The sequence below is a fragment of the Trachemys scripta genome, chromosome 8 (assembly GCF_013100865.1).
Source record: "Trachemys scripta elegans isolate TJP31775 chromosome 8, CAS_Tse_1.0, whole genome shotgun sequence".
Lineage (NCBI taxonomy): Eukaryota > Metazoa > Chordata > Testudines > Emydidae > Trachemys > Trachemys scripta.
This window is the reverse complement of record NC_048305.1, coordinates 74,736,468-74,761,233: the sequence shown is the minus strand read 5'-3', so window position 1 is coordinate 74,761,233 and position 24,766 is coordinate 74,736,468. Positions and strand designations below refer to the sequence as shown.

The window sequence follows — 24,766 nt, the reverse complement described above, 5'->3', positions numbered from 1 at the left end:
AGCCCTTCCTCCTCCACTGGAGACAACAGCCTAGGCAGCGGCAGGGCAAACTTGCTCACGCCACCTTTCAAAATCCCTCAACCCTCTTCTGGAAGGACCAGAGCGCAGGGAGCACTTCCATCTTCATTCGCATTCAACCTCTCAGCTGAGGGGGCCAACAAGGGTGCCAGTTAGTACCAGTTGTGATGTGACCCTGGAGAGATTTCACATAAGCCACCAAACTATCATCATGTTGTAATAACTTTGGTCATTATTAACATGGATGGATTCGCAATATGAGCTAGAGATTAAATGCTCCCTTTTCCTATTACCAGTGGCTTGAGCTGTCCATACTAGACATAGAATTTTTTGGCCATGTTTTGGAAAGTTAAAGGAATGCTGTCAACTTGAAAAATCACATTTCCACCTGCACATTTTTTGAATCTACTGATCATTTTCCAATACAAATGTCTTACATGAACAGTATTTTTGTTGCCTAGGTGGAACCACATGCCACGATTAGTGACATCAGATTGATGTTCCATAAATCATGTAAGTATAATATTTTCAAAGAAACTTACTAAGGGTACAAATCACATCAGAATATCCAGTACATAATTATTTAATTTAAAATTATATAGTTTGATGGAGCATATGATATACACACATTAACGCAAGTAATCAGCAACTGACCACTAATGTAGCTGAGATTTAAAATCATTTTTCATTAGCTGTCATCTCCTAATTTATGCAAATCTGTGCTTTGATCTGTAACTTTTTGTTGATTTTTAAAATAAACAATAAAAGAAGAAGTCATAAAAATCTCCAACCGAAAGCCTCTCTCATTCAGTTGCAGTCATTATAACAGTGGATAATCCAAAAGCAAATACTATGGATAATTTTATGTTTCCTAATTTGTCTTGTAGATCCCCAGTGGTATCCAGCAAGGCAGTCAATAAGACTTGACCCCAGTAAGTACCATTCAGGTCTAGAGTAATAAGGCTATGAACACAGTGCTTGCATAGAGGGGTGCCACATCCTGCCCTCTCTGCTGGTATTATCTGCTATAAGTGGGAGTTTTGCTGAACTAGTTAACATTATGACTTTACAAAAATGAGCCCACCACAAACTGAATTCTTTGAACATTATTGCTCAGAATCCCATACATGGGTCTGGTATCAATACCCACTGTTTAGTTAACTTGGGAGTTTGCACATTGTTTTAATTAGTTTTCAACTGTTGAGTACTTGTCCTTCAATGGAAACAGCATGTAATCTATATATTACCTGCAGCTAACTGCAATGAGATGGACCCCAAAGTGATGCTCATCTGTGAAAAGTCTGAAGGGTTATGTGCTAGTGCTATTAATTCACATTAACTTCTTTTTATCTCAGTTGGACATTACAGTTTTCTTATGTGATAAGCTAATGCAAAATGAATTAATGGGAATATAGGATCTATAGATTTAGCTGGTGCCAAGTGGCTGATTCTGTTAATTTAATCACAGGTATTTCTGGTAGAAAACTCTTGTTGCATGGCATTGGTGCACAAGGGAAAGCGTAACTGAAAAAACATGTTAATTCTCCATAGTTATTCAAATAAAATGTAGCACCTTCTTTTTCTGCTATTAAGCATACAGTTATTTACACGATCCCTTTAAATGATTATGCTAGTAAAGATTAACACATTTTTTTGGGATCCTTCCATGGGAAAATATGTGCTTGAGCAGCTTGTTTCCTTCCACAAGTATTTATGTTATCAGGCCCTATCCAGTGGCTTATGCTGGGAAACTTGTCACTGGGTGACAGCTGGAACTATGGGGATTCCCCTAAATGCAGGAACTTGGGTGCCACTGCCACTAGCCCAAAGCAGGCATGTGTCTGATAGGCCAAACCTCCGGAATGGAAAGATGTCAGTTAAACAAAAGAGTGTGAAAAAGAGTTGAATATAAATTGCATTTTACTATGCAGAGAGGGAGAGATCCTGTTCTGCTCCATACCCCTTGCTTAGGACCAAAACCATGTGGAACCATCACATATCCATCGGACTGAAGTGGAAGGCCCCAAGGAGATCATGTAGGGGCACACTCCAACCTCTTGAATGCCATGGCTTCCTTCCATGAAGGAGTTCATGGAGATGAGCAGGCAGCAGTTCTGCAGAAAAGGACCTAGGGGTTACAGTGGACGAGAAGCTGGATATGAGTCAACAGTGTGCCCTTGTTGCCAAGGCGGCTAACAGCATTTTGGGCTGTATAAGTAGGAGCATTGCCAGCAGATCAAGGGACGTGATCATTCCCCTCTATTTGACATTGATGAGGCCTCATCTGGAGTACTGTGTCCAGTTTTTGGCCCTACACTACAAGAAGGATGTGGAAATATTGGAAAGAGACCAGCGGAGGGCAACAAAAATGATTAGGGGGCTGGAGCACATGAGGAGAAGGTGAGGGAACTGGGATTATTTAGTCTGTGGCAGAGAAGAATGAAGGAGGATTTGATAGCTGCTTTCAACTACCTGAAAGGGGGTTCCAAAGAGGATGGATCTAGACTGTTCTCAGTGGTAGCAGATGACAGAACAAGGAGTAATGGTCTCAAGTTGCAGCAGGGGAGGTTTAGGTTGGATATTAGGAAAAACTTTTTCACTAGGAGGGTGGTGAAGCACTGGAATGGGTTACCGAGGGAGGTGGTGAAATCTTCTTCCTTAGAGGTTTTTAAGGTGAGGCTTGACAAAGCTCTGGCTGGGATGATTTAGTTGGGAATTGGTCCTGCTTTGAGCAGGGTTGGACTAGATGACCTCCTGAGATCCCTTCCAACCCTGATATTCTATGATTCTATGAGGAATGAGAAGGGGTCTGGTTAGTGGGTCCATGATCTATATAAATTCTCTGTCCCTATAGAGAGAGCAGTGACACACCCCCATTAGTGTCTACCCATTTTCTGCAGCAGCAGTGGAATGACTATAATGGCTACTGCAGAGCAGGGGATGAGGATTTAATTCATGGTGTGTTGGTTTCAGTGGTTTTCCGTGGGTGCACAGAAAATTCACTCCTATATTTTTTTCCTATAGTTTTGTATTCAAATATAAGGAAACAGAAGCACTCTGAATTTGTTTTATCAAATGGCACCCTCTTACCTAAGATTCTGGTAAAACATATGTCAGGCCAAAGGATCCCACAGATTGGTCTAAACAGACTAAAAGATTTCTTTAGGATTAATATGTCACCAGAGTTTACTTTAATTTCACTGTGATGTGTATAACTACTTCTTCTTCTCAGAAGGAAAATCCTTGAGAGATGAGGAAATCCTGCAGCATCTCCCAGTTGGCACAACCGCTACACTATATTTTAAAGATTTAGGGCCACAAATAGGATGGACTATGGTGAGCTATGCTGCAAGCCTGAGACATTTTAATTAATGCTTCTCCTTAATTAATTCTTGCATCGCTTTCTCTCTGCATTTATTTAGAATGTCCATGCGCTGCCTGGTCTGACAGCAGATATAGACAGTGGAGCTTCATTTTCAGTGACTCTAATCTTAAGAAGCATTTAACCAGAGAACCCAATAAAAGTACATCATGCAATCCTGGCCGTGCACCCCGTGGAAAAGCAGCAGTGATTGCCTTGCAACATGGTAGCCTGGCACTGTGGAACTAAGTGACTATGTAACTTCTGTTCCTTGGGCTGTCAGAGATCAGGCTCATCTTGTTGTCCTGGAGATCAATCCTGCAAATACATATGAGTGACTTTACTCATGTCAGTCAATTTCATTGACTTCGATGGGTCTACTCATGAGAGTAAAATTACTCACATGCATGTTTGCAGTTCAGGTTCTGGGACACTAATGACAGCTGGTCATTTCAGTAGCAGCATGAATTCAGATTGATTTTGGTGAATAGTTTTGGCAGAATAAACACTGAAAACAAAAATTTTGAAACTCAAAAGTTTGCTTTGAAACTATCATAATGAACCATTTCAACTTTGTGTTTTGAATCAACATTTCATTTAGAAACCAAGTATCACTTCAAATAGATATTCACAATGTTTCATTTGACCCAAACACATTTCTTTTTCTTTTTAGTTTTTCATTTTGTCAAGAAAGACCACCACAAAAAATCAATTTTGGTTTGAAACTACCCGAATATTTTTTCATATTTTTTGGTACAGCCACAAAACTGAAAAATCAGTTATTCATTCAGCTCTAACATTAACAGAAATTGAAAACATCAAATGTTCTGCCCTCTTAATTCAAAGAAAAGTTCCATCATGGCAGCGTTAGCCTATAGCATTGACTAGGTGGTAAGAGAAATGGTGGCTTTGAAATTAGTTGGGCAACTGTCCCTGCACAAACCCTTCTGCAATTCCACAATACACATATTGTCCTTTAGTTTTAATTTAAATGTCACAGCATGAAGGTAAAGTTAGACAGGAATTTGAAAACATATCATTTTTAATTACAATAATTAATATAATCTTATTAATGACAAATAGTAAAGACAAAAGTAATAAACCCCCCTATAATTTTAAATCACTTTTAATTGAATATAAATCCTCAGATCATCACACTGGAGCCCATATTAGAAAAAGACTCCTACCAAGTAATCCTAAATGCAGTAAGATGATCAGAACAAATAATTACAATATGAGCAGGTAATAAGATCAAGATGGTTTCGTATCAATGTACAGTGAAATACCACAGCATATCAAACATTATAATGTAAATCGAAGCATATACCCTGCCATATGATTGTCCCATGGACCATCTAGACGCTCCTCACCCTGCCCTTCATTAATCTTATTCAGACATAACCTAAGAAAAGCTTTAGCTTCAGCAAGTTTAAAAAAACAATATCTTCCCATCTACGGTCAATTTAACCTTTGCCAGGATGAGTGCTGATGCAATTACATCAATTGTAATGATGATATCCATATCATGTAATATCAGTAATACCTCCCTCAACAACTTTTCTGGACATATGAGTAGCTCTAAGTATATCAGAAAAAAGTGATGATTTTTTGTTACCTAAGTACAGTACATTTCCCTTATTTCTCCATAATTCAGACATGAGGCTACTTTAATTAGTTATGGAAGCAAAAGTAATTTTAAAAATTGAGGTCAAATTAAAGTGATGCTCATATGAAGTATTTCTATTTTAAACCAAATTCACTCATTAGAAACTAGTTTCTAGCCCTCCACCCTTTTTTTGGAGAAATTCTTTGCTAGCATTCTTTTAAAGCTATATTTAAAAAGTAGTTTTATAGTATGCCAAGATGAAAAATAAAGGCTAACGTTATATAAATATAATTTGCATGCACATTTATCACAACTGTATGTGCTCCCATGTTAATTGCACATAACTTGTCACCTGTGCATGGAATTACTGAAGTTGTATGCAGTTACTGCAAATGCAAGTGCACATTATATGTATGCGTTTCTAACAATCTCAGCCTATAATTCCAAATGTTGTCATGGCAAAAAAACAAACAAACAAAACAAAACCACACCTCCATTCTGGGTTGGTGGAGGAATTTACTAATCACAAAAAGAAAACAAACAAACAAAGCACTGCCACTGATCTGCTCAGTCTAATTATTCTCTCTCTCTCTCTCTCTCTCTCTTTTTTTTTTTTTTTTTTTTTGGCAGGTATTTTTGACAGAATATGCAGGTCCATTGTTCATCTATTTTCTGTTTTATTTTCGCATGCCTTTTGTCTATGGCCTGGATGACAAGCTTACATCAAGCCCACATCCAGTGGTTAAGTAAGTTCTGTTATGAGCCTCAAGCAATATTTTTGTAAGCATCATATTTTTATTCCAAATTTCTTGCCACACTTGTTTCTGTAGCATTCCTAAATGCTTTTGTCTTGCTATTTCTAGCTTGGCATGTATCTGCCATTCTTTCCACTACATCAAAAGGTTGATTGAAACAATATTTGTTCATCGGTTCTCCCATGGGACTATGCCACTGAGGAGTATTATTAAGGTAAATTGTGACAAATCTACCCACAGCCCTCTAGTAAATACAATCTGGCCCCTTTCTGCACTGCTTCATTAGCACAGTGTTTTGGTGTGGCTTTTGTGGTAATGCACAGCAGCTCTGATTATGTAAAGCTGTAATTCTTTTACAAGATCTCACAATAACCTATATACCACCCTGCCATTATAATTCCTGTCACAGTTTCCCCATTGCTCTTTCAAGATTTAATACCTTCAGTATTCATTCCGTTTTTAGCCCGCTAGCTCTCTTGGGTGTGAGGATTTCAGAAGCACTGTTATATTTTAAGGGGGCACAGTCTAATATAACTAGAGGTTTTCAAAATATTTTTAATCTGTTTTTTGTAATAGATTCATAGAATCATTTCTCTCCTTGACAATTATAAATTTGCCTTTGCTTCTTGTGTAGCATAAAGCACCATGGTTGTTCTATATTTCCTTCCTGTCATGAGCACAACCTAGCAACAACTCTGTTCTGGGAGCAGAGGATCACCTGTACTCCCTCTGTTGGCTGCCTGTCTGCCCGCACAGTGGTATGATAGACTGCATGGCTGTGCAGAAACTACAGATATTTAAAAAAAATGAGGCAGCGAATACTGTATTTTAAAACAATGTTATATAGAATCTGGAGGATAGCAGATTGTCATATCCTAATAGCCCGGTTTTACGGTATTTAATATTTTGTGTTTATTCCTTTAAAATACATCTGCATCTTAAGGGAGTGGTAGTCTCACCTGGGAACGAGAAGGCTCTAGTTTCATTTTTACACCCTACCAATAGTCCTATCTTTGTTATTACCCTTTTGATCATCTGACTCCCTGCAGCTGATTAGCATTAGCTTTGTGCTTCCTAAGTAGGAAAAGGGTCCTAAATATTCAGCTAGTAGCATGAGCGGGGCACTGGAAGTCACAGTGAATTTTTTTTGCACAGATTTATTTTCATTGCTTTCCTAAGCAGAGATGTGCACAGGTTTCTATCAGGCTAGCAGCTCACTTCGAAATGTCTAGTCTGGACAAGTGGTAGCTATTTTACATTAATAACATTAGATGTTTGAAAGCAGGACAACTGTACCTTTAAAGTGAATTCATACTGTGCATTAAATCATCACTTGTCACTGGTGTCTGACACCCCTATTGCACCACTCCAGTCCAAACAAAATACAGCTGCTAAAATTCTTATCTTTGTCAGTCATTCTGACCAGGTCCATTGAATCACTTCCCCTTCTCCACTACATCAAGTTCACGATACTTGTCTTCAACCTCAAGTTCATACATAACTGTGTCTCCCTAGGATAACGAGTCTTGTGGATAAGGGAGAAGCGGTGGATGTGGTATACCTAGACTTTAGTAAAGCATTTGATACGGTCTCGCATGATATTCTTATCAATAAACTAGGCAAATACAACTTAGATGGGGCTACTATAAGGTGGGTGCATAACTGGCTGGATAACCGTACTCAGAGAGTTGTTATTAATGGTTCCCAATCCTGCTGGAAAGGTATAACAAGTGGGGATCTGCAGGGGTCTGTTTTGGGACCAGCTCTGTTCAATATCTTTATCAACTACTTCGATATTGGCATAGAAAGTACGCTTATTAAGTTTGCAGACGATACCAAACTGGGAGGGATTGCAATTGCTTTGGAGGATAGGGTCATAATTCAAAATGATCTGGACAAATTGGAGAAATGGTCTGAGGTAAACAGGATGAAGTTTAATAAAGACAAGTGCAAAGTGTTCCACTTAGGAAGGAACAATCAGTTTCACACATACAGAATGGGAAGAGACTGTCTAGGAAGGAGTACAGCAGAAAGGGATCTAGGGGTTATAGTGGACCACAAGCTAAATATGAGTCAACAGTGTGATCCTGTTGCAAAAAAAGCAAACATGATTCTGGGATGCATTAACAGGTGTGTTGTGAGCAAGACACGAGAAGTCATTCTTCTGCTCTACCCTGCGCTGGTTAGGCCTCAGCTGGAGTATTGTGTCCAGTTCTGGGCACCGCATTTCAAGATGTGGAGAAATTGGAGAGGATCCAGAGAAGAGCAACAAGAATGATTAAAGGTCTAGAGAACATGACCTATGAAGGAAGGTTGAAAGATTTGGGTTAGTTTAGTTTGGAAAAGAGAAGACAGAGGGGACATGATAGCAGTTTTCCGGTATCTAAAAGGGTGTCATAAGCAGGAGGGAGAAAACTTGTTCATCTTAGCCTCTAAGGATAGAACAAGAAGCAATGGGCTTAAACTGCAGCAAGGGAAGTTTAGGTTGGACATTAAGAAAAAGTTCCTAACTGTGAGGGTTGTTAAACACTGGAATAAATTGCCTAGAGAGGTTGTGGAATTTCCATCTCTGCAGATATTTAAGAGTAGGTTAGATAAATGTCTATCAGGGATCGTCTAGGCAATATTTGGTCCTGCCATGAGGGCAGGGGATTGGACTCCATGACCTCTTGAGGTCCCTTCCAGTCCTAGAATCTATGAATCTATTTAGCTGCACTTGGGCCTAATTTACCTCTCACTTGCACTGGTGTAATTCTGTTCATTTTAATGGAGTTATTTGTGATGATATGACTTTTTTCAGGTTGACCCATAATGAATTTTTTTCAAATTTATCAGCACATCAAAAAAAATTTTTAAAAATGTTTCTGGTCAAATGAAACATTTCATTTTTTTTTTAAATAAAATTTAAATTTCAGAATGAAAAGTCATTTTTAATTGAAACATTTTGAAAATGTCAAAATCCAACATTTCAAATTTTTTAAAATATATTTAAAAAAATATTTTTGAGTGAAACAATTTAGAAAGTTCAACATGAATTTGCAACCAGTCTTGGTCAGCCCAAATCTGCATTTCTTGGTGAAAAACATTTCACAGGAACAGTTTTACCAACTCTAGTCCCATTATCTTTACCAGCCTCAACACCCTTTTTGTTTTTTTCCTCTCTCAGCCATATGAGCTTCTTCCATGACACCACATGTGTGTAGAAAGTTCTTTCTGGGTTGTAAAGACAGTTCCCCATTTAAATTGGGGGAAAGGGATGTAAACATACTAAGGATATGTCGTCACTACTGGCTGGATCAGCAGGCAGCGATCGATCCCCAAGCGCTCTCCCGTCGACTCCTGTACTCCAGCTCGGTGAGAGGCGCAGGCAGAGTCGACGGGGGAGCAGCAGTCGACTCACTGTAGTGAAGACACCGCAGTAAGTCGATCTAAGTACATCGATTTCAGCTGTTATTCACGTAGCTGAAGTTGTGTAACTTAGATCAATTTCCTCCCCTCCTCCCCCCAGTGTAGACCAGGCCTAAGTGATCAAGTTGATGAAAGGTCCAGTGACCCAGACTCTTAAAGGTATTTAGGCAGGAGCGCCGCCAGCTTTTCTGCCACCCCAAAATGCCACCCCCCACAGAGGCAGCGGAAGGTCCCGCCGCCGAAATACCGCCGCGGTCGCCACCCCCCAAATTGTAGCGCCCTAGGCGACCACCTAGATCGCCTAATGGGTTGCGCTGGCCCTGTATTTAGGTGTCTAACCCCCTTTGAGGATCTGCCTTATTACTTTCACTTTGTGGGAGGAGAAAGGAGTGGGTGTACAGATTTTCAAGGACATTTAATTATATGGAAAATTTGGATCACCAAGAAACCATTTGTGAGATAGCAGGAGCAAAGAAATGTCAGACACCCCCCCACACTTCAAAATGGGGCAATTTTAAACACCTTAGAACTTCCAAACAACTCTGTGTAACTTCCACTAAAATTCCATCACTCCCCTATCATGGTGTGTATGATTTTATATTAGCCCCAGCTTTTTTCTTTTTTTATTCCTAATTAAGAGACAAATTGTTAGACTCCACTCTAAAAGGAAAGCTCAGCTCAGCCTTAACTTTGGAGCCAGAAATATGGTTTAATAATATGTATTATATATGTACATATCTTTTTACCTAGTCTGACTACACATTTTTCTCCAGTACTCAAATATAGGTGGTAGAAAAGGCCTCCTATTTTAGATACATCATTGTTCATATAGGGGCTGGCTGTTTGTCCTCTAGGAGAAGTCAATAATCTTAATTTAATGAGGCAATCAAGTTCCTTGTGAGCATGTCTTAGAGGGGATGGGATTGGACATTTCTGAGAGGGAGGAGGGTTTCCATCCATCGTATTGGCTGGGAGACCCTTCACCTTTGTTTCACATACATGGCAGTAGGGTCATTTGGGCTCTTTCAATGCTTCATTGTGCTCTCTGGGACATGGAGGGTATGAGCAAATTCTTTTTCTGAAGAAAGGATACAGACGTAATTAAAATAGAAACAGACACGTCCCATCCATGAAGGTTCTACTCATTCCTAGTGGGAATCAAGTAAAAACATTACACGGTATAAACAAGGCTCCTTTTGTTAGCACTACATATACTCTTGAAAGGTTGTGTTACTTTGTTAGGCCCTCCTAAGCAGTGTCATCTGCTGGGAGTCTGTGTATGAAGAATGAGTTGTATACTGCTGGTTTTGATATGACTAATTGATTTCAGCAGTGGCAAATCCCACTTACTTTAGGAGTCTTTCCTTAAAACTGAACTATGTTTTTAAAGAAAATCGTGTACATAAGAACGGCCATACCGGGTCAGACCAAAGGTCCATCTAGCCCAGTATCCTGTCTACCGACAGTGGCCAATGCCAGGTGCCCCAGAGGGAGTGAACCTAACAGGCAACGATCAAGTGATCTCTCTCCTGCCATCCATCTCCACCCTCTGACAAACAGAGGCTAGGGACACCATTCCTTACCCATCCTGGCTAATAGCCATTAATGGACTTAACCACCATGAATTTATCCAGTTCTCTTTTAAACGCTGTTATAGTCCTAGCCTTGACAACCTCCTCAGGTAAGGAGTTCCACAAGTTGACTGTGCGCTGCATGAAGAACAACTTCCTTTTATTTGCTGCCTATTAATTTCGTTTGGTGACCCCCTAGTTCTTGTATTATGGGAATAAGTAAATAACTTTTCCTTATCCACTTTTTCCATATCACTCATGATTTTATATACCTCTATCATGTCCCCCCTTAGTCTCCTCTTTTCCAGGCTGAAGAGTCCTAGCCTCTTTAATCTCTCCTCATATGGGACCCATTCCAAACCCCTAATCATTTTAGTTGCCCTTTTCTGAACCTTTTCTAGTGCCAGTATATCTTTTTTGAGATGAGACCACATCTGTACGCAGTATTCGAGATGTGGGCATACCATCGATTTATATAAGGGCAATAATATATTCTCAGTCTTATTCTCTATCCCCTTTTTAATTATTCCTAACATCCTGTTTGCTTTTTTGACCGCCTCTGCACACTGCATGGACATCTTCAGAGAACTATCCACGATGACTCCAAGATCTTTTTCCTGACTTGTTGTAGCTAAATTAGCCCCCATCATATTGTATGTATAGTTGGGGTTATTTTTTCCAATGTGCATTACTTTACATTTATCCACATTAAATTTTATTTGCCATTTTGTTGCCCAATCACTTAGTTTTGTGAGATCTTTTTGAAGTTCTTCACAGTCTGCTTTGGTCTTAACTATCTTGAGCAGTTTAGTATCATCTGCAAACTTTGCCACCTCACTGTTTATCCCTTTCTCCAGATCATTTATGAATAAGTTGAATAGGATCGGTCCTAGGACTGACCCTTGGGGAACACCACTAGTTACCCCTCTCGATTCTGAGAATTTACCATTAATTCCTACCCTTTGTTCCCTGTCTTTTAACCTGTTCTCAATCCATGAAAGGACCTTCCCTTTTATCTCATGACAATTTAATTTACGTAAGAGCCTTTGGTGAGGGACCTTGTCAAAGGCTTTCTGGAAATCTAAGTACACTATGTCCACTGGATCCCCCTTGTCCACATGTTTGTTGACCCCTTCAAATAACTCTAATAGATTAGTAAGACACGATTTCCCTTTACAGAAACCATGTTGACTATTGCTCAACAGTTTGTTTTTCTATGTGTCTGACAATTTTATTCTTAACTATAGTTTCGACTAATTTGTCCGGTATCAACGTTGGACTTACCGGTCCGTAATTGCCGGGATCACCTCTAGAGCCCTTTTTAAATATCGGTGTTACCCTAGCTAACTTCCAGTCATTGGGTACAGAAGCCGATTTAAAGGACAGGTTACAAACCTTAGTTAATAGTTCCGCAACTTCACATTTGAGTTCTTTCAGAACTCTTGGGTGAATGTCATCTGGTCCCGGTGACTTGTTAATGTTGAGTTTATCAATTAATTCCAAAACCTCCTCTAGTGACACTTCAATCTGTGATAGTTCCTCAGATTTGTCACCTACAAAAGCCGGCTCAGGTTTGGGAATCTCCCTAACATTCTCAGCCGTGAAGACTGAAGCGAAGAATCCATTTAGATTCTCCGCAATGACTTTATCATCTTTAAGCGCTCCTTTTATATCTTGATCATCAAGGGGCCCCACTGGTTGTTTAGCAGGCTTCCTGCTTCTGATGTACTTAAAAAACATTTTATTACCACCTTTGGAGTTTTTGGCTAGCCGTTCTTCAATCTCCTCTTTGGCTTTTCTTATTACATTCTTGCACATAATTTGGCAGTGTTTATGCTCCTTTCTATTTGCCTCACTATTATTTGACTTCTTTTTTTTAAAGGAAGTCTTTATCTCTCACTGCTTCTTTTACATGGTTATTAAGCCACGGTGGCTTTTTTTTTAGTTCTTTTACTGTGTTTCTTAATTTGGGGTATACATTGAAGTTGGGCCTCTATTATGGTGTCTTTAAAAAGCGCCCATGCAGCTTGCAGGGATTTCACTTTAGTCACTGTACTTTTTAACTTCTGTTTAACTAACCCCCTCATTTTTGCATAGTTCCCCCTTTTGAAATTAAATGCCACAGTGTTGGGCTGTTGAGATGTTCTTCCCACCACAGGGATGTTGAATGCTATTGTATTGTGGTCACTATTTCCAAGCGGTCCTGTTATAGTTACCTCTTGGACCAGCTCCTGCGCTCCACTCAGGACTAAATCTAGAGTTGCCTCTCCCCTTGTGGGTTCCCGTACCAGCTGCTCCATGAAGCAGTCATTTAAAGTATCGAGAAATTTTATCTCTGCATTTCGTCCTGAAGTGAAATATTCCCAGTCAATATGGAGATAATTGAAATCCCCCACTATTATTGAGTTCTTAATTTTGATAGCCTCTCTAATTTCCCTTAGCATTTCATCACTATCACTGTCCTGGTGAGGTGGTTGATAATAGATCCCTAATGTTATATTCTTATTAGAGCATGAAATTTCTATCCATAGAGATTCTATGGAACATGTGGATTCACTTAAGATTTTTAATTCATTTGATTCTACATTTTCTTTCACATATAGTGCCACTCCTCTTCCCCCCCCCTCCACCCCCGCATGACCTGTTCTGTCCTTCCGATATATTTTGTACCCTGGAATGATTGTGTCCCATTGATTGCTCTCAGTCCACCAGGTTTCTGTGATGCCTATTATATCAATATCCTCCTTTATCACAAGGCACTCTAGTTCACCCATCTTATTATTTAGGCCTGGTCTACACTAGGCGTTTATGTCGAAGTTAGCGCCGTTACATCGAATTAACGCTGCACCCGTCCACACCGCGAAGGTATTTAGTTCGACATAGAGGTCTCTTTAATTCGACTTCTGTACTCCTCCCCGACGAGGGGAGTAGCGCTAAATTCGACATGGCCATGTCGAATTAGGCTAGGTGTGGATGGAAATCGACGCTAATAGCTCCAGGAGCTATCCCACAGTGCACCACTCTGTTGATGCTCTGGACAGCAGTAAGAGCTCGGATGTTCTGAACTGCCACACAGGAAAAGCCCCGGGAAAATTTGAATTTGAATTCCTTTTCCTGTCTGGCCAGTTTGAATCTCATTTCCTGTCTGGACATCGTGGCGAGCTCAGCAGCACTGGCAACGATGCAGAGCTCTCCAGCACTGATGGCAGTGCAATCTCAGAATAGAAAGAGGGCCCCAGCATGGACTGATCGGGAAGTCTTGGATCTCATCGCTGTGTGGGGCGATGAGTCCGTGCTTTCCGAGCTGCGATCCAAAAGACGGAATGCAAAGATCTATGAGAAGATCTCTAAAGACATGGCAGAGAGAGGATACAGCCGGGATGTAACGCAGTGCCGCGTGAAAATCAAGGAGCTGAGGCAAGGCTACCAGAAGACCAAAGAGGCAAACGGACGCTCCGGATCCCATCCCCAGACATCCCGTTTCTACGAGGCACTGCATTCCATCCTCGGTGCGGCCGCCACCACTACCCCACCACTGACTGTGGACTCTGAGGATGGGATAGTGTCCACGGCCGGATCCTCGGACATGTTAGCGGACGGGGAAGATGAGGAAGGAGATGAGGAGGACGAGGCAGTCGACAGCGCTCACAACGCTGATTTCCCCGACAGCCAGGATCTCTTCATCACCCTTACAGAGATCCCCTACCAACCCTCCCCAGCCGTTACCCCGGACACAGAATCTGGTGAAGGATCATCCAGTAAGTGTTGTAAACATCTAAACATTTATTTGTAACAGAACATGATTATTAACAATTTAAAAAATGGGTTTCTCATGATTAGTTTGATTAACTTAACGGTTCAGTCATGGGCAGTGCAACTATTTGAAAAAAATCTAGCAATGTCCGGTTTTGCATGATTGTCCTGCCCAAGCCGCTCTACTGTTTAGTCCCTGCTACTGCAGCTACAGTAAGATGCGGTCTATATGTCCGGGGATGGAGCAGAAATCCTCCTGGGACATCTCAAGGAAGCTCTCCTGCAGGTAATTTGAAATCCGCTGCATTAGGTTCTTGGGGAGAGCGGCCTTATTGGGTCCTCCGTAGTAGGACACGTTGCCGCGCCACGAGACTAGCAAGTACTCCGGAATCATTGCTTGGCACAGCATGGCGGCATACGGCCCTGGTCTTTGAAGGCTTTCCCGGAGCATTCTCTGTCTGTCGCTCTCAGAGATCCTCATGAGGGTGATGTCGCTCATGATGACCTGCTTTGAATGAGGTAGGGGAATGTTAGTGTTGGGACTGCTTTACCGTTCCTTTACAGAACTGTAACCGCTGGTTTGCAGCCACGCGGTGGAGGCGGGAGAGGGTCAGCCGAAAGGGATCGTTCCCGGGGACAGCCGCGAGGGTGTGGGACAGGAGCAGACTTCCTGCTTGCCGGATTGCTGGCAGCAGGGACCGACATTGATTTCAATGTGAAATGAGGCCATTGCTAATATTAAAGTTTTAAGCTGCCACGAATCTACGGCTTACCATGTCTGCGTGCAAGAGCAATTCCGTTGTCCTGACAGGGTTCTCAAAAGTGCTCTGCAAAACCCCAGACACTGAATGCGAAGGCCGAGAATTCGACCTTGTGCTGAGTGCGCATGTGATAGGTGCTGTGCATGGTCCTGTTCACAGAGAAAGACTATGTTCTTTGTTCACAACTACATTTATCTTTCTGAGGAATTCACTCCCTTTTTCCCATTCCCACAGCCCCATCTGCGACTGTCTCACAACCTAGCCTGTCATCACACTCCCAGAGGCTAGGGAGGATTAGGCATAAGAAGAAGAGGACACGGGAGGACATGTTCTCAGAGCTTATAGCCTGCTCCCGAGCCCAGGCAGCACAGCAGACCCAGTGGCGGGAGAACTTGTCCCAAATGCACCAACCCAACATGGATCGGGAGGAGAGGTGGCGTCAGGAAGACCAGCAGGCGACTCAAACCCTGCTTGGACTACTGAGGGAGCAAACGGACACGCTCCGGCGCCTTGTGGATGTTCTGCAGGAACGGAGGCAGGAGGACAGAGCCCCGCTGCAGTCCATCTCTAACCGCCCTCCCCCGCCACCAAGTCCCATACTCCCTTCACCCAAAGTGCACAGAAGGAGAGGCGGCAGAGTCCCTGCTAACTCTCACTGCACCCCTGCAGAGAGCTCGAGCAGCAGAAGGCTCTCATTCCCCAAAGTTTGACAAGTTCTTTCCTTCCCGCCTGACACAAGCCCCCGTCCAAGTTTCACTTCCCAGTCCCATGTGTAGTTGATAATAAAAAATATGTTTCTGTTAACTACTGTTTCCATCATGTTCTTTTGGAGGAGGGGGGGAAAGGGGGTTGGTAATTGGACAGGACAGTCACCTTTGGCAGGGTACATAGTCGGGGGCAGGCACAGCAGCAGGGCACATACATAGTGCAGTGATGCAGTGACTACTTACCCTGGTTAGTCTGGGAGGTTCTTTTCATGTTATGTGGTGGGGGGTGGGTTGCTCTGTGACTTTGTGTCAGGGGAGGGCAGTTAGAGATCTTAAGCGGCGGTCCTTAGGCAGGATCACAGAGCCACACAGCAGGGGATCTGTAACCGTCCCCCCCCTGCCACAAACTCACATAGACCCCCCATACACACAGTCCGTATCAGGAGGGGTGACAGGCTCCGTTGAAAGAACCATCCCACCGCAGCGGAGCCTGTCAGTCCTTGAGTTTAGAAGCTGCATTCGCGCGACTACACTACACCCGCTCCGCACCACAGTCTGCGTCCCAGTTTTAAAAAATTCCCGCGAAAACAGTATTAAAGAAAACGGTGTGCTTTAACAAAGTAGAACTATTTTTATTTTGAAACGTGTGTTGGAAGTGGGGTGAAGGCTTCTCTGTACACAAAATTAGAAAGTCACAGGTTACCCTGCTCACTCAGGAACTTTGCTTTCAAAGCCTCCCGGATGCACAGCGCTTCCCGCTGGTCTCTTCTAATCGCCCGGCTGTCTGGCTGTGAGTAATCAGCAGCCAGGCTAATTTCCTCAACCTCCCACCCCGCCATAAAGGTCTCCCCCTTGCTCTCACAGAGATTGTGGAGCACACAGCAAGCTGCTATAACAATGGGGATATTGGTTTCGCTGAGATCAGAGCAAGTCAGCTTCTCCATCTCCCCTTGAGACGTCCAAAAGCACACTCCACCACCATTCTGCACTTGCTCAGCCGGTAGTTGAAGAGTTCTTTTTCAGTGTCCAGGGCACCTGTATAGGGCTTCATGAGCCAGGGCATTAGCGGGTAGGCTGGGTCCCCGAGGATCACTATAGGCATCTCCACATCCCCAACAGTTATTTTGTGGTCCGGGAAGTAAATACCTTGCTGCAGCCGTCTAAACAGACCAGAGTTCCTGAAAACACGAGCGTCATGAACCTTGCCCGGCCATCCGACATTGATGTTGGTAAAACGTCCCCTGTGGTCCACCAGTGCTTGCAGCACCATGGAAAAGTAGCCCTTTCTGTTAATGTACTGGCTGGCCTGGTGGTCCGGTGCCAGGATAGGGATGTGAGTTCCATCTATGGCCCCACCGCAGTTTGGGAATCCCATCGCTGCGAAGCCATCTATGATCGCCTCCAAGTTTCCCAGGGTCACTACCTTTGGCAGCAGTACATCAACGATTGCCTTGGCTACTTGCATCACAACAACCCCCACGGTAGATTTGCCCACCCCAAACTGGCTCGCGACTGACCGGTAGCTGTCAGGCGTTGCAAGCTTCCAGAGGGCTATGGCCACTCGCTTCTGGACAGTCAGGGCTGCTCGCATCCGGGTGTCATTGCGCTTCAGGGCAGGGGACAGCAACTCACAAAGTTCAAGGAAAGTTCCCTTCCGCATGCGGAAGTTTCGCAGCCACTGTGATTCATCCCAGACCTGCAGCACTATGCGGTCCCACCACTCAGTGCTTGTTTCCCGTGCCCAGAATCGCCGTTTCACAGCATCAACATGACCCATTGCCACCGTGATGTCCTCAGCGCTGGGTCCCCTGCTTTCTGAGAGGTCTGTGCTACTCTCAGACTTCAGGCCATCACCGCGTTGACGTAGCCTCCTCGCCTGACTTTTCTGCATCTGCCTCAGGGCAACCTGTATGATAAGCTGCGAGGCGTTGAGAGCGGCCACAACTGCAGCGATGGTTGCAGCGGGCTCCATGCTCACAGTGCTGTGGCGTCCGCGCTGTCAATGACTGGAAAAGTGCGCGAAATGATTTCCCGCCGGCGCTTTCAGGGAGGGAGGGAGGGCGGGAGTGATGGACGGATGACGACAGTTACCCAAAAGCACCCTGGCCCCTTTTTTTTTTACCCAGAAGGCATTTGCGGCTCCACCCAGAATTCCAATGGGCGGCGGGGACTCCGGGAACTGTGGGATAGCTGCCCTCAGTGCACCGCTTCCAATGTCGACGCTTTTCCCGTTAGTGTGGACTCACAAAGTCGAATTACTGTCCTTAGTGTGGACACACACGTTCGACTTTGCAATATCGATTCCAAATATTCGATTTAAGTAAAATCGAACTACTCTCGTAGTGTAGACAAGGCCTTAGACTTCTAGCATTTGTGTACAAGCACTTTAAAAACTTGTCACTGTTTATTTGTCTGCCCTTTTCTGATGTGTCAGATTCTTTTTTTATGTGAATGTTTATCATCTGATTTGGCCCCTACTTTATCCTCTTCCATCCTCTGCTCCTGACTATAACCTGGAGATTATCAATAGACTCTCCCCTAAGAGAAGTCTCTGTCCGATCCACATGCTCCTCTGCAGCAGTCGGCTTTCCCCCATCTCCTAGTTTAATAACTGCTCTACAACCTTTTTAATGTTTAGTGCCAGCAGTCTGGTTCCACTTTGGTTTAGGTGGAGCCTATCCTTCCTGTATAGGCTCCCCCCATCCCAAAAATTTCCCCAGTTCCTAATGAATGTAAACCCCTCCTCTCTACACCATTGTCTGATCCACACATTGAGACTCTGAAGCTCTGCCTGCCTACCTGGCCCTGCGCGTGGAAGTGGGAGCATTTCTGAGAATGCCACCATAGAGGTCCTGGATTTCAGTCTCTTCCATAGCAGCCTAAATTTGGCCTCCAGGACATCTCTCCTACCCTTCCCTATGTCATTGGTACCTACATGTACCATGACCACTGGCTCCTCTCCAGCACTACACATAAGTCTGTCTAGATGCCTCGAGAGATCCGCAACCTTCGCACCAGGCAGGCAAGTCACCATACGGTTCTCCCGGTCATCACAAACCCAGCTATCTACGTTTCTAATGGTCGAATCTCCCATTACTAACACCTGCCTTTTCCTAGCAACTGGAGTTCCCTCCCCCAGAGAGGTAACCTCAGTGCGAGAGGCAACCCCAACATCATCTGGAAGGAGGGTCCCAACTATGGGAAGGTTTCCCTCTGCTCCCGTTGACTGCTCTGCTTCTCTGGGCCTTTCATCCTCCTCTACAGTGTCCCGGAAAGCCTCATCAACATACCTCGCTGCCTCTCTTAGCTCCTCCAGTTCCGCCACCTTGGACCATTCTCCAAAGTCTGTACGTGGTCTCTGAGGGCCAGGAGCTCCTTGCACCGAATGCACACATATGCCACCCACCCACAGGGCAGGTAATCATACATGCTGCACCCAGTGCAATAAACTGGATAGCCCCCACTCTGCAGCTGGGCTTCTGCCTGCATTGTCTCCAAGTTAATGAAAGGGTTGTTTAAAGCAAGAAGTCTTGAATGTAGTTTGGTTTATAGGTTTTAAGGGGAATAAAGGGAAACAGATAGAACTGGCAAGGGACCCTCACTCCCTTCCCACTCCCATTCTAAACTCCTTTGCGAAACTCCGTGTTAGCAGCCCCTGGTCGCTTGTGCGCTGCTTTATAAAGCCCTGGCCTGTGTGAATGCCCCACCCACTGATTAAGGCTCAGCCAATTACCAGGGCTTCTAGCTTTCAGGCCTTCCTTTGAAGCTCACATCTTCCAACTGCCAGCCACAGCACACGGTCCTTCAAACAAACAAAGAAACCGACAGACTGACAAACACAAGCTCAGCACACAGCAAGTAACCCCCAAACACAAACAAACACACACTACAGACAGTCACTTACCCCAAGGGTCCTGTATTTGCTCCTCCTTGGCCTGGAGCACTCCCTTGCACTTTGTATGTGTACTTTGGATGTTCACATTAATTACAGCATTTATTGTTAGGATCAGATCCCAATGTTTAGCTAATGCTTTAGAACAGGGGTTCTCAACCTTTTTCTTTCTGAGGCCCCCGCAACAAGCTATAAACACTCCACGGCCCACCTATGCCACAATAACTGATTTTCTGCATATAAAAGCCAGGGCCGGTGTTAGGGGGTAGCAAGGAGGGCACTTGCCCGGGGCCCCATGCCACAGGGGCTCCCGTGAAGTTACATTGCTCAAGCTTTGGCTTCAGCCCCGGGTGGCGGGGCTCAGGGCCCTAGACTTCAGCCCCAAGTGGCAGGGCTTCAACTTTCTATCCTGGGCCCCAGTGAGTCTAATGCTGGCCCTGTTTGGTGACCCCCATGAAACCTGCTCGCAGTCCCCCAGGGGGCCCCAGGCCCCTGGTTGAGAACCATTGCTTTAGAAGAAACGGGATTTTTTTTCAGCACTAAAAGCCATAGGCATATACAACTCAACTCATGGCAAGTCCCAGATTTAGGGGAGAGTTTCCTTGTAAGATTCCATTTTAACAGTCTGAGCCCTTCAGGGTAGAGACTTTTCCCATTAGTCTGTACCTCGTCTGGTGTGTTTTGGGTGATACTATAATACAATAATGAACAGAGAGAGGGTGGTCTTGTGGTTCGGGTGTTGGACTAGTACACAAATCTGATTCTGGTTCTGCTGCAGGTTTTCTGAATAACTTTGTGAAAGTCACTTAACCTCTGCACCTCAGTTCCATTATCTGTAACAGAGATGCTTTCTTTGGTCCACCATTTGTCTGTCTGGTCTGTAAACCTGTGGTAGGGACTGTCTCTTTATGTGTTTGTACAGTGCCTTGCACAATGGAGCATCACTCTTGATTGAGGCCTCTTAGCTCTACTGTAATAGAACAATTCTAGTGATACTGACATTCATCACAAAGCTGTGAAGGCAACCACAACCCTTGGAGCATGTGAGATTTTTATTACTTCTCACACCATCAGCTAAAAGAACCACATTGTCAGATATACTACATTCAGCAAGTCTGGTTTGCAGATGCTAAGATTCTGATTTCAGATACACAACCTCTTTGGGCATTACTGCCAGAAATGCTGTTTCACCATATAGCTGTAGATAATGGCCATCTTGTTACTCTAGCTCTCTACATTTAATAAGCAGAGCCCAAGTAACATAACTCTCCTCTATATGAAAAATAAGTCTTTCTAGAAGACCTGGACTTTCAGCTGGCCATGGATTTGCCTTCCATTGATGGCTTGGCAGCCAGAGAAAAGCTCATGTAAGGTGTAGGAGTTACCATTCTCGTTCATTTTTAAAGAGAGACTTTTAGACTAAGCAGATTGTGCGGCATTTGAAACCCATAACAATCTGGTTACTTTAGAATGACTACTCAGCGGAGCTGTGTTTTCCATTAACTGACTGCCTCATAGTGAGAGCATCTTGATTCTTGTGCTCTTCCTTTCTTCCCTGGCTCCAGTGCTCCAGTCTCCTCCTCTTTTTCACAAAGTCTTATCTCCACCACAATCACCCACTGTGTCTACTCACTCAGTCCCTGTGGAGGAGTCTCTCTCTTCTTAAAGTCAGAATGGCCTCTCCTCTAAATCTTCCTCCACACATAAGCCTCTGCTTTTTCTTTATGGCTTGGGTTCAGTTTTGCTGCTAACATCTTTCTCAATCAGCAGGTCAGAGCAGTTTCCTGACAGGGTCTCTAATGCCACCACCACATAGGAGTTTACCTTTGGGCTCTAGCAAGTCCAACTGGGAACGGTGGTAGATAAAAATGTGAGCCACAGTTTCTTAGAAGAGGCTTTGGCTACTGCAAATCATTGGAAAAAACTATATTTTGGATCAGGGCCGGCTCTAATTTTTTTGCTGGCCCAAGCAGCAAAAAAAAGCGCCGCCCCGCTGAGCGCCGCGCCGCTGGAACCCCCCTCCCAAGCGCCGCCCCCCCACCAAGCGCTGCGCCGCCGGATCCCGCCGCCCGCCGGAGCCCCTTCCTGAGCGCCATGCCCCACGCCGCCCCTGCGGAATGCTGCGCCGCACTGCCCCCCGCCACTCCAAGATTGGCCGCCCCAAGCATGTGCTTGGTTGCCTGGTTCCAGGAGCCGGCCCTGTTTTGGATATAAAAAGAGCTATAAGTCTTACCACCCATCCCCCTCCACCTCACTGCTGCTTAGGTTAAATTTGCATCGATTTTGGACTGAATGGCTAGATTTTCAGAATGGTGGCATAATTCCTTAAATCTGTAACTCATAAGGTTAAATTGTATAAAACAACAAACAGTTAATGCCAACAGGAAAATATCATGCAGTTTAACAATATTCATCACCATTCAGGAACAGGCTTCATGTTGCATGAGGGTAGAATTTTGTATTTTTAAAATGTTCATTTTTCATGCCTTTTTATTGATGTTTTTAATTTTTTATTGCTGTTCTATACAATTAAAAACATTAAACATATAAAAAGTCTATTTGGGAAGTCAATTTTTTAAGCCATTGTGCTAATTAGTGAAAACAGTTTGGGTTTTTTAGTGGACTCAGCAGATCGTATGTACATACCCCTGTTGACTTAAGTGGAAAGTGTACCAGACCCCTAGTAAAACTCATTGGTGTGTTTGATTTTGTGAAATCTCTATAAATAAACAAAACTAGGAACCAGATTCTCCTGTGGTATAACTCCATCAACTTCAGTGGTCTCATGCCAGTGGAGAATTTGGCCCTGGGATTTTGAATATCCTAAAACATTTTTACTTTTGATTTAAACCATTATTTTCCTGGTGTCAGAATTTAAAACCATGATTTTCTAATTAAATAAAAGCTAGAGCTATGTGGAGGGAGCCAGGACTGCATATATACGGACATCATTGCTGGCAGCGGGGATTGAATTTGGAAATTTCAGTGAACAGCACAATCTCTTGCTACTTTAACAAAAAGGAATAACTCTAGCTGTTCTATAGTGTCAGGCTCCTATCCTTGAGGGAGCCAATCATTTCAGGAAGACATTAACATGCACTAAACCAGTATATCAGATATGCAAACAAAGACTCTGATTTGAAAGTAATACCTGCCATGCCTCTAGGACAACTGTGGGAATAAAAAAATTGCAGCCAAGCTCACGTTTTCTCCGTAATTTATTGACCTTCAGTAAAATGTTGGGGTCTATATTCTGAACTATGAATGCTTAATTTAGAATAGAACATGGAAGTTCACATTTGAGTTCTACTATTGTAAATTTGGAACTCAGTTCAAAGTTTAGTTACTACATTTTTATAAAAGATAAACAGAATTGTTAACATGAGTGATATGACCTCAGCTTGGCTGTGTTCCCATATGTTTTATATTGTATCATTTGTAAATATTTTTATTATGGTAACTCCCAAAAGCCCCTATGAGGATTGGGACCCCACTGTCCTGGATTTGGTACAAACATAGAAAAGATACAAGCCCTGCCCAGAGGGGCTTACAGTCTAAAGACACAAACAGCTAAAGGATAGGGAATGGGAATACAATTATGTATGTTATTGTAGTTTACTTTTATGATTGGGTTTAGATGAAGGATGTAGAGCCAAGATGATCTTAACAATGGCAGCATTCTGAATCTTAAAATAAACTTGGGAGTAAGGCTGCAGTAGTCCAAGCCAGGAAAGAGGAGCTTGTAGTAGTCAAGACATGAAGCGATGAGGGCTTGGATGAGTTTTGGCTGTGGGCAGGGAGCAAAGGCTGGATTTTGGAGTGTGTAAGAAAAAGTGAAAGGATTTAGAAATGTCTTGAATATGTGCATCCTGCGAGAGAGCCAAGTCAGAGGTGACACCCCGGTTATAGGGGAAGAGTGAGGGAAGGAAGATGATGAGCTCAGTTTTGGCCATGTTGAGTTTAAGGTGGTGATTGGACAAAGTTGTCAGAAAGACAGGCTGAGATACTAGATTTAGTGAAGGGGGAGGGTGCATCCAAAGAGGTAGATTTATGAGTCATCAGCCTAAAGATGGTAGTTAATACCTTCCTTGCAGAGGAGAGCACATAGAGCTAGAATATAGAAGGAGCAGAGGAGAGGTCCAAGGATAGACATCCTAACATGGTGAAAGGGGAGGAGGAGCCTGGCAAAGAAGAAAGAGCAATTGGAGAGGTAGGAGTAGGAGACCATGAAAGAACAGAGCCATGGAAACCAATACAGGACAAAATTTCAAGTAGGGAGAAGCTGACATTTTAAAAGCTTCCAAGAAGCCAAGGATGATAATGCTAGAGTGTAGGCCCTGAAATCTAGCCAATAACACATAATTAGAGAATCTAGTGAGAATTCAGTGGAGCATAGAAGGTGGGAGCTAGATTGGAGAAGGTCAAGAACAGAATTGAAAGAGAAAAAATCAGCAAGTGATTGCAGACCACACATTCAGTGAGTTTGGAGGTGAAGGGGAGGAGAGAGATTGGGCTATAGTTTGAGGAGAACATAAGGTAGTGTCAAAGGCATGGCCGACAAGTTCTATGGACCTGTGGTGCCTGGGCACCAGGAATATTCCTGGTGCCCAGGCACCACAGGCCTCGGCCCCGCCTTCCGCTCCCGGGCACACACACCCCCTGCATCCTCCAGGCCATTTAAAATGGCCCAGGGCCCCCACTCGCTACCAGCAGCACAGCGGAGCTGAGCGGCTTCCTGCCTGCTCACTCCACGTGGCTGCTGGCTAGGGTTACCATACGTCCGGATTTTCCCGGACATGTCCGGCTTTTGGGGGGTCAAATCCCCGTCCGGGGGGAAATCCCCAAAAGCCGGGCATGTCCGGGAAAATCGGGAGGCTCGGGGGGGCCTCTTTGTCCGGGGTCGGGGGCATGGTGCCGGGCCGGGCTGGGCGCGG

At 43.8% G+C, this 24,766-nt stretch overlaps 1 protein-coding gene across 5 annotated transcripts in view; it reads left to right on the top strand.

The window, feature by feature from the left end:
- The window catches only part of LOC117881252 (very-long-chain enoyl-CoA reductase-like), a 66,001-nt gene that overhangs the window by 34,195 nt on the left and 7,040 nt on the right, over positions 1 to 24,766 (top strand). For 4 of the 5 annotated variants that reach the window (XM_034778247.1, XM_034778249.1, XM_034778250.1 and 1 more), the window contains exons 3-7: positions 480 to 531; positions 906 to 950; positions 3,251 to 3,354; positions 5,616 to 5,731; positions 5,849 to 5,954. In XM_034778247.1, coding sequence (XP_034634138.1) covers positions 480 to 531; positions 906 to 950; positions 3,251 to 3,354; positions 5,616 to 5,731; positions 5,849 to 5,954 — 423 coding nt within the window. The remainder of the gene's footprint in view (positions 1 to 479; positions 532 to 905; positions 951 to 3,250; positions 3,355 to 5,615; positions 5,732 to 5,848; positions 5,955 to 24,766) is intronic. The other variant, XM_034778251.1, reaches the window with a different exon arrangement.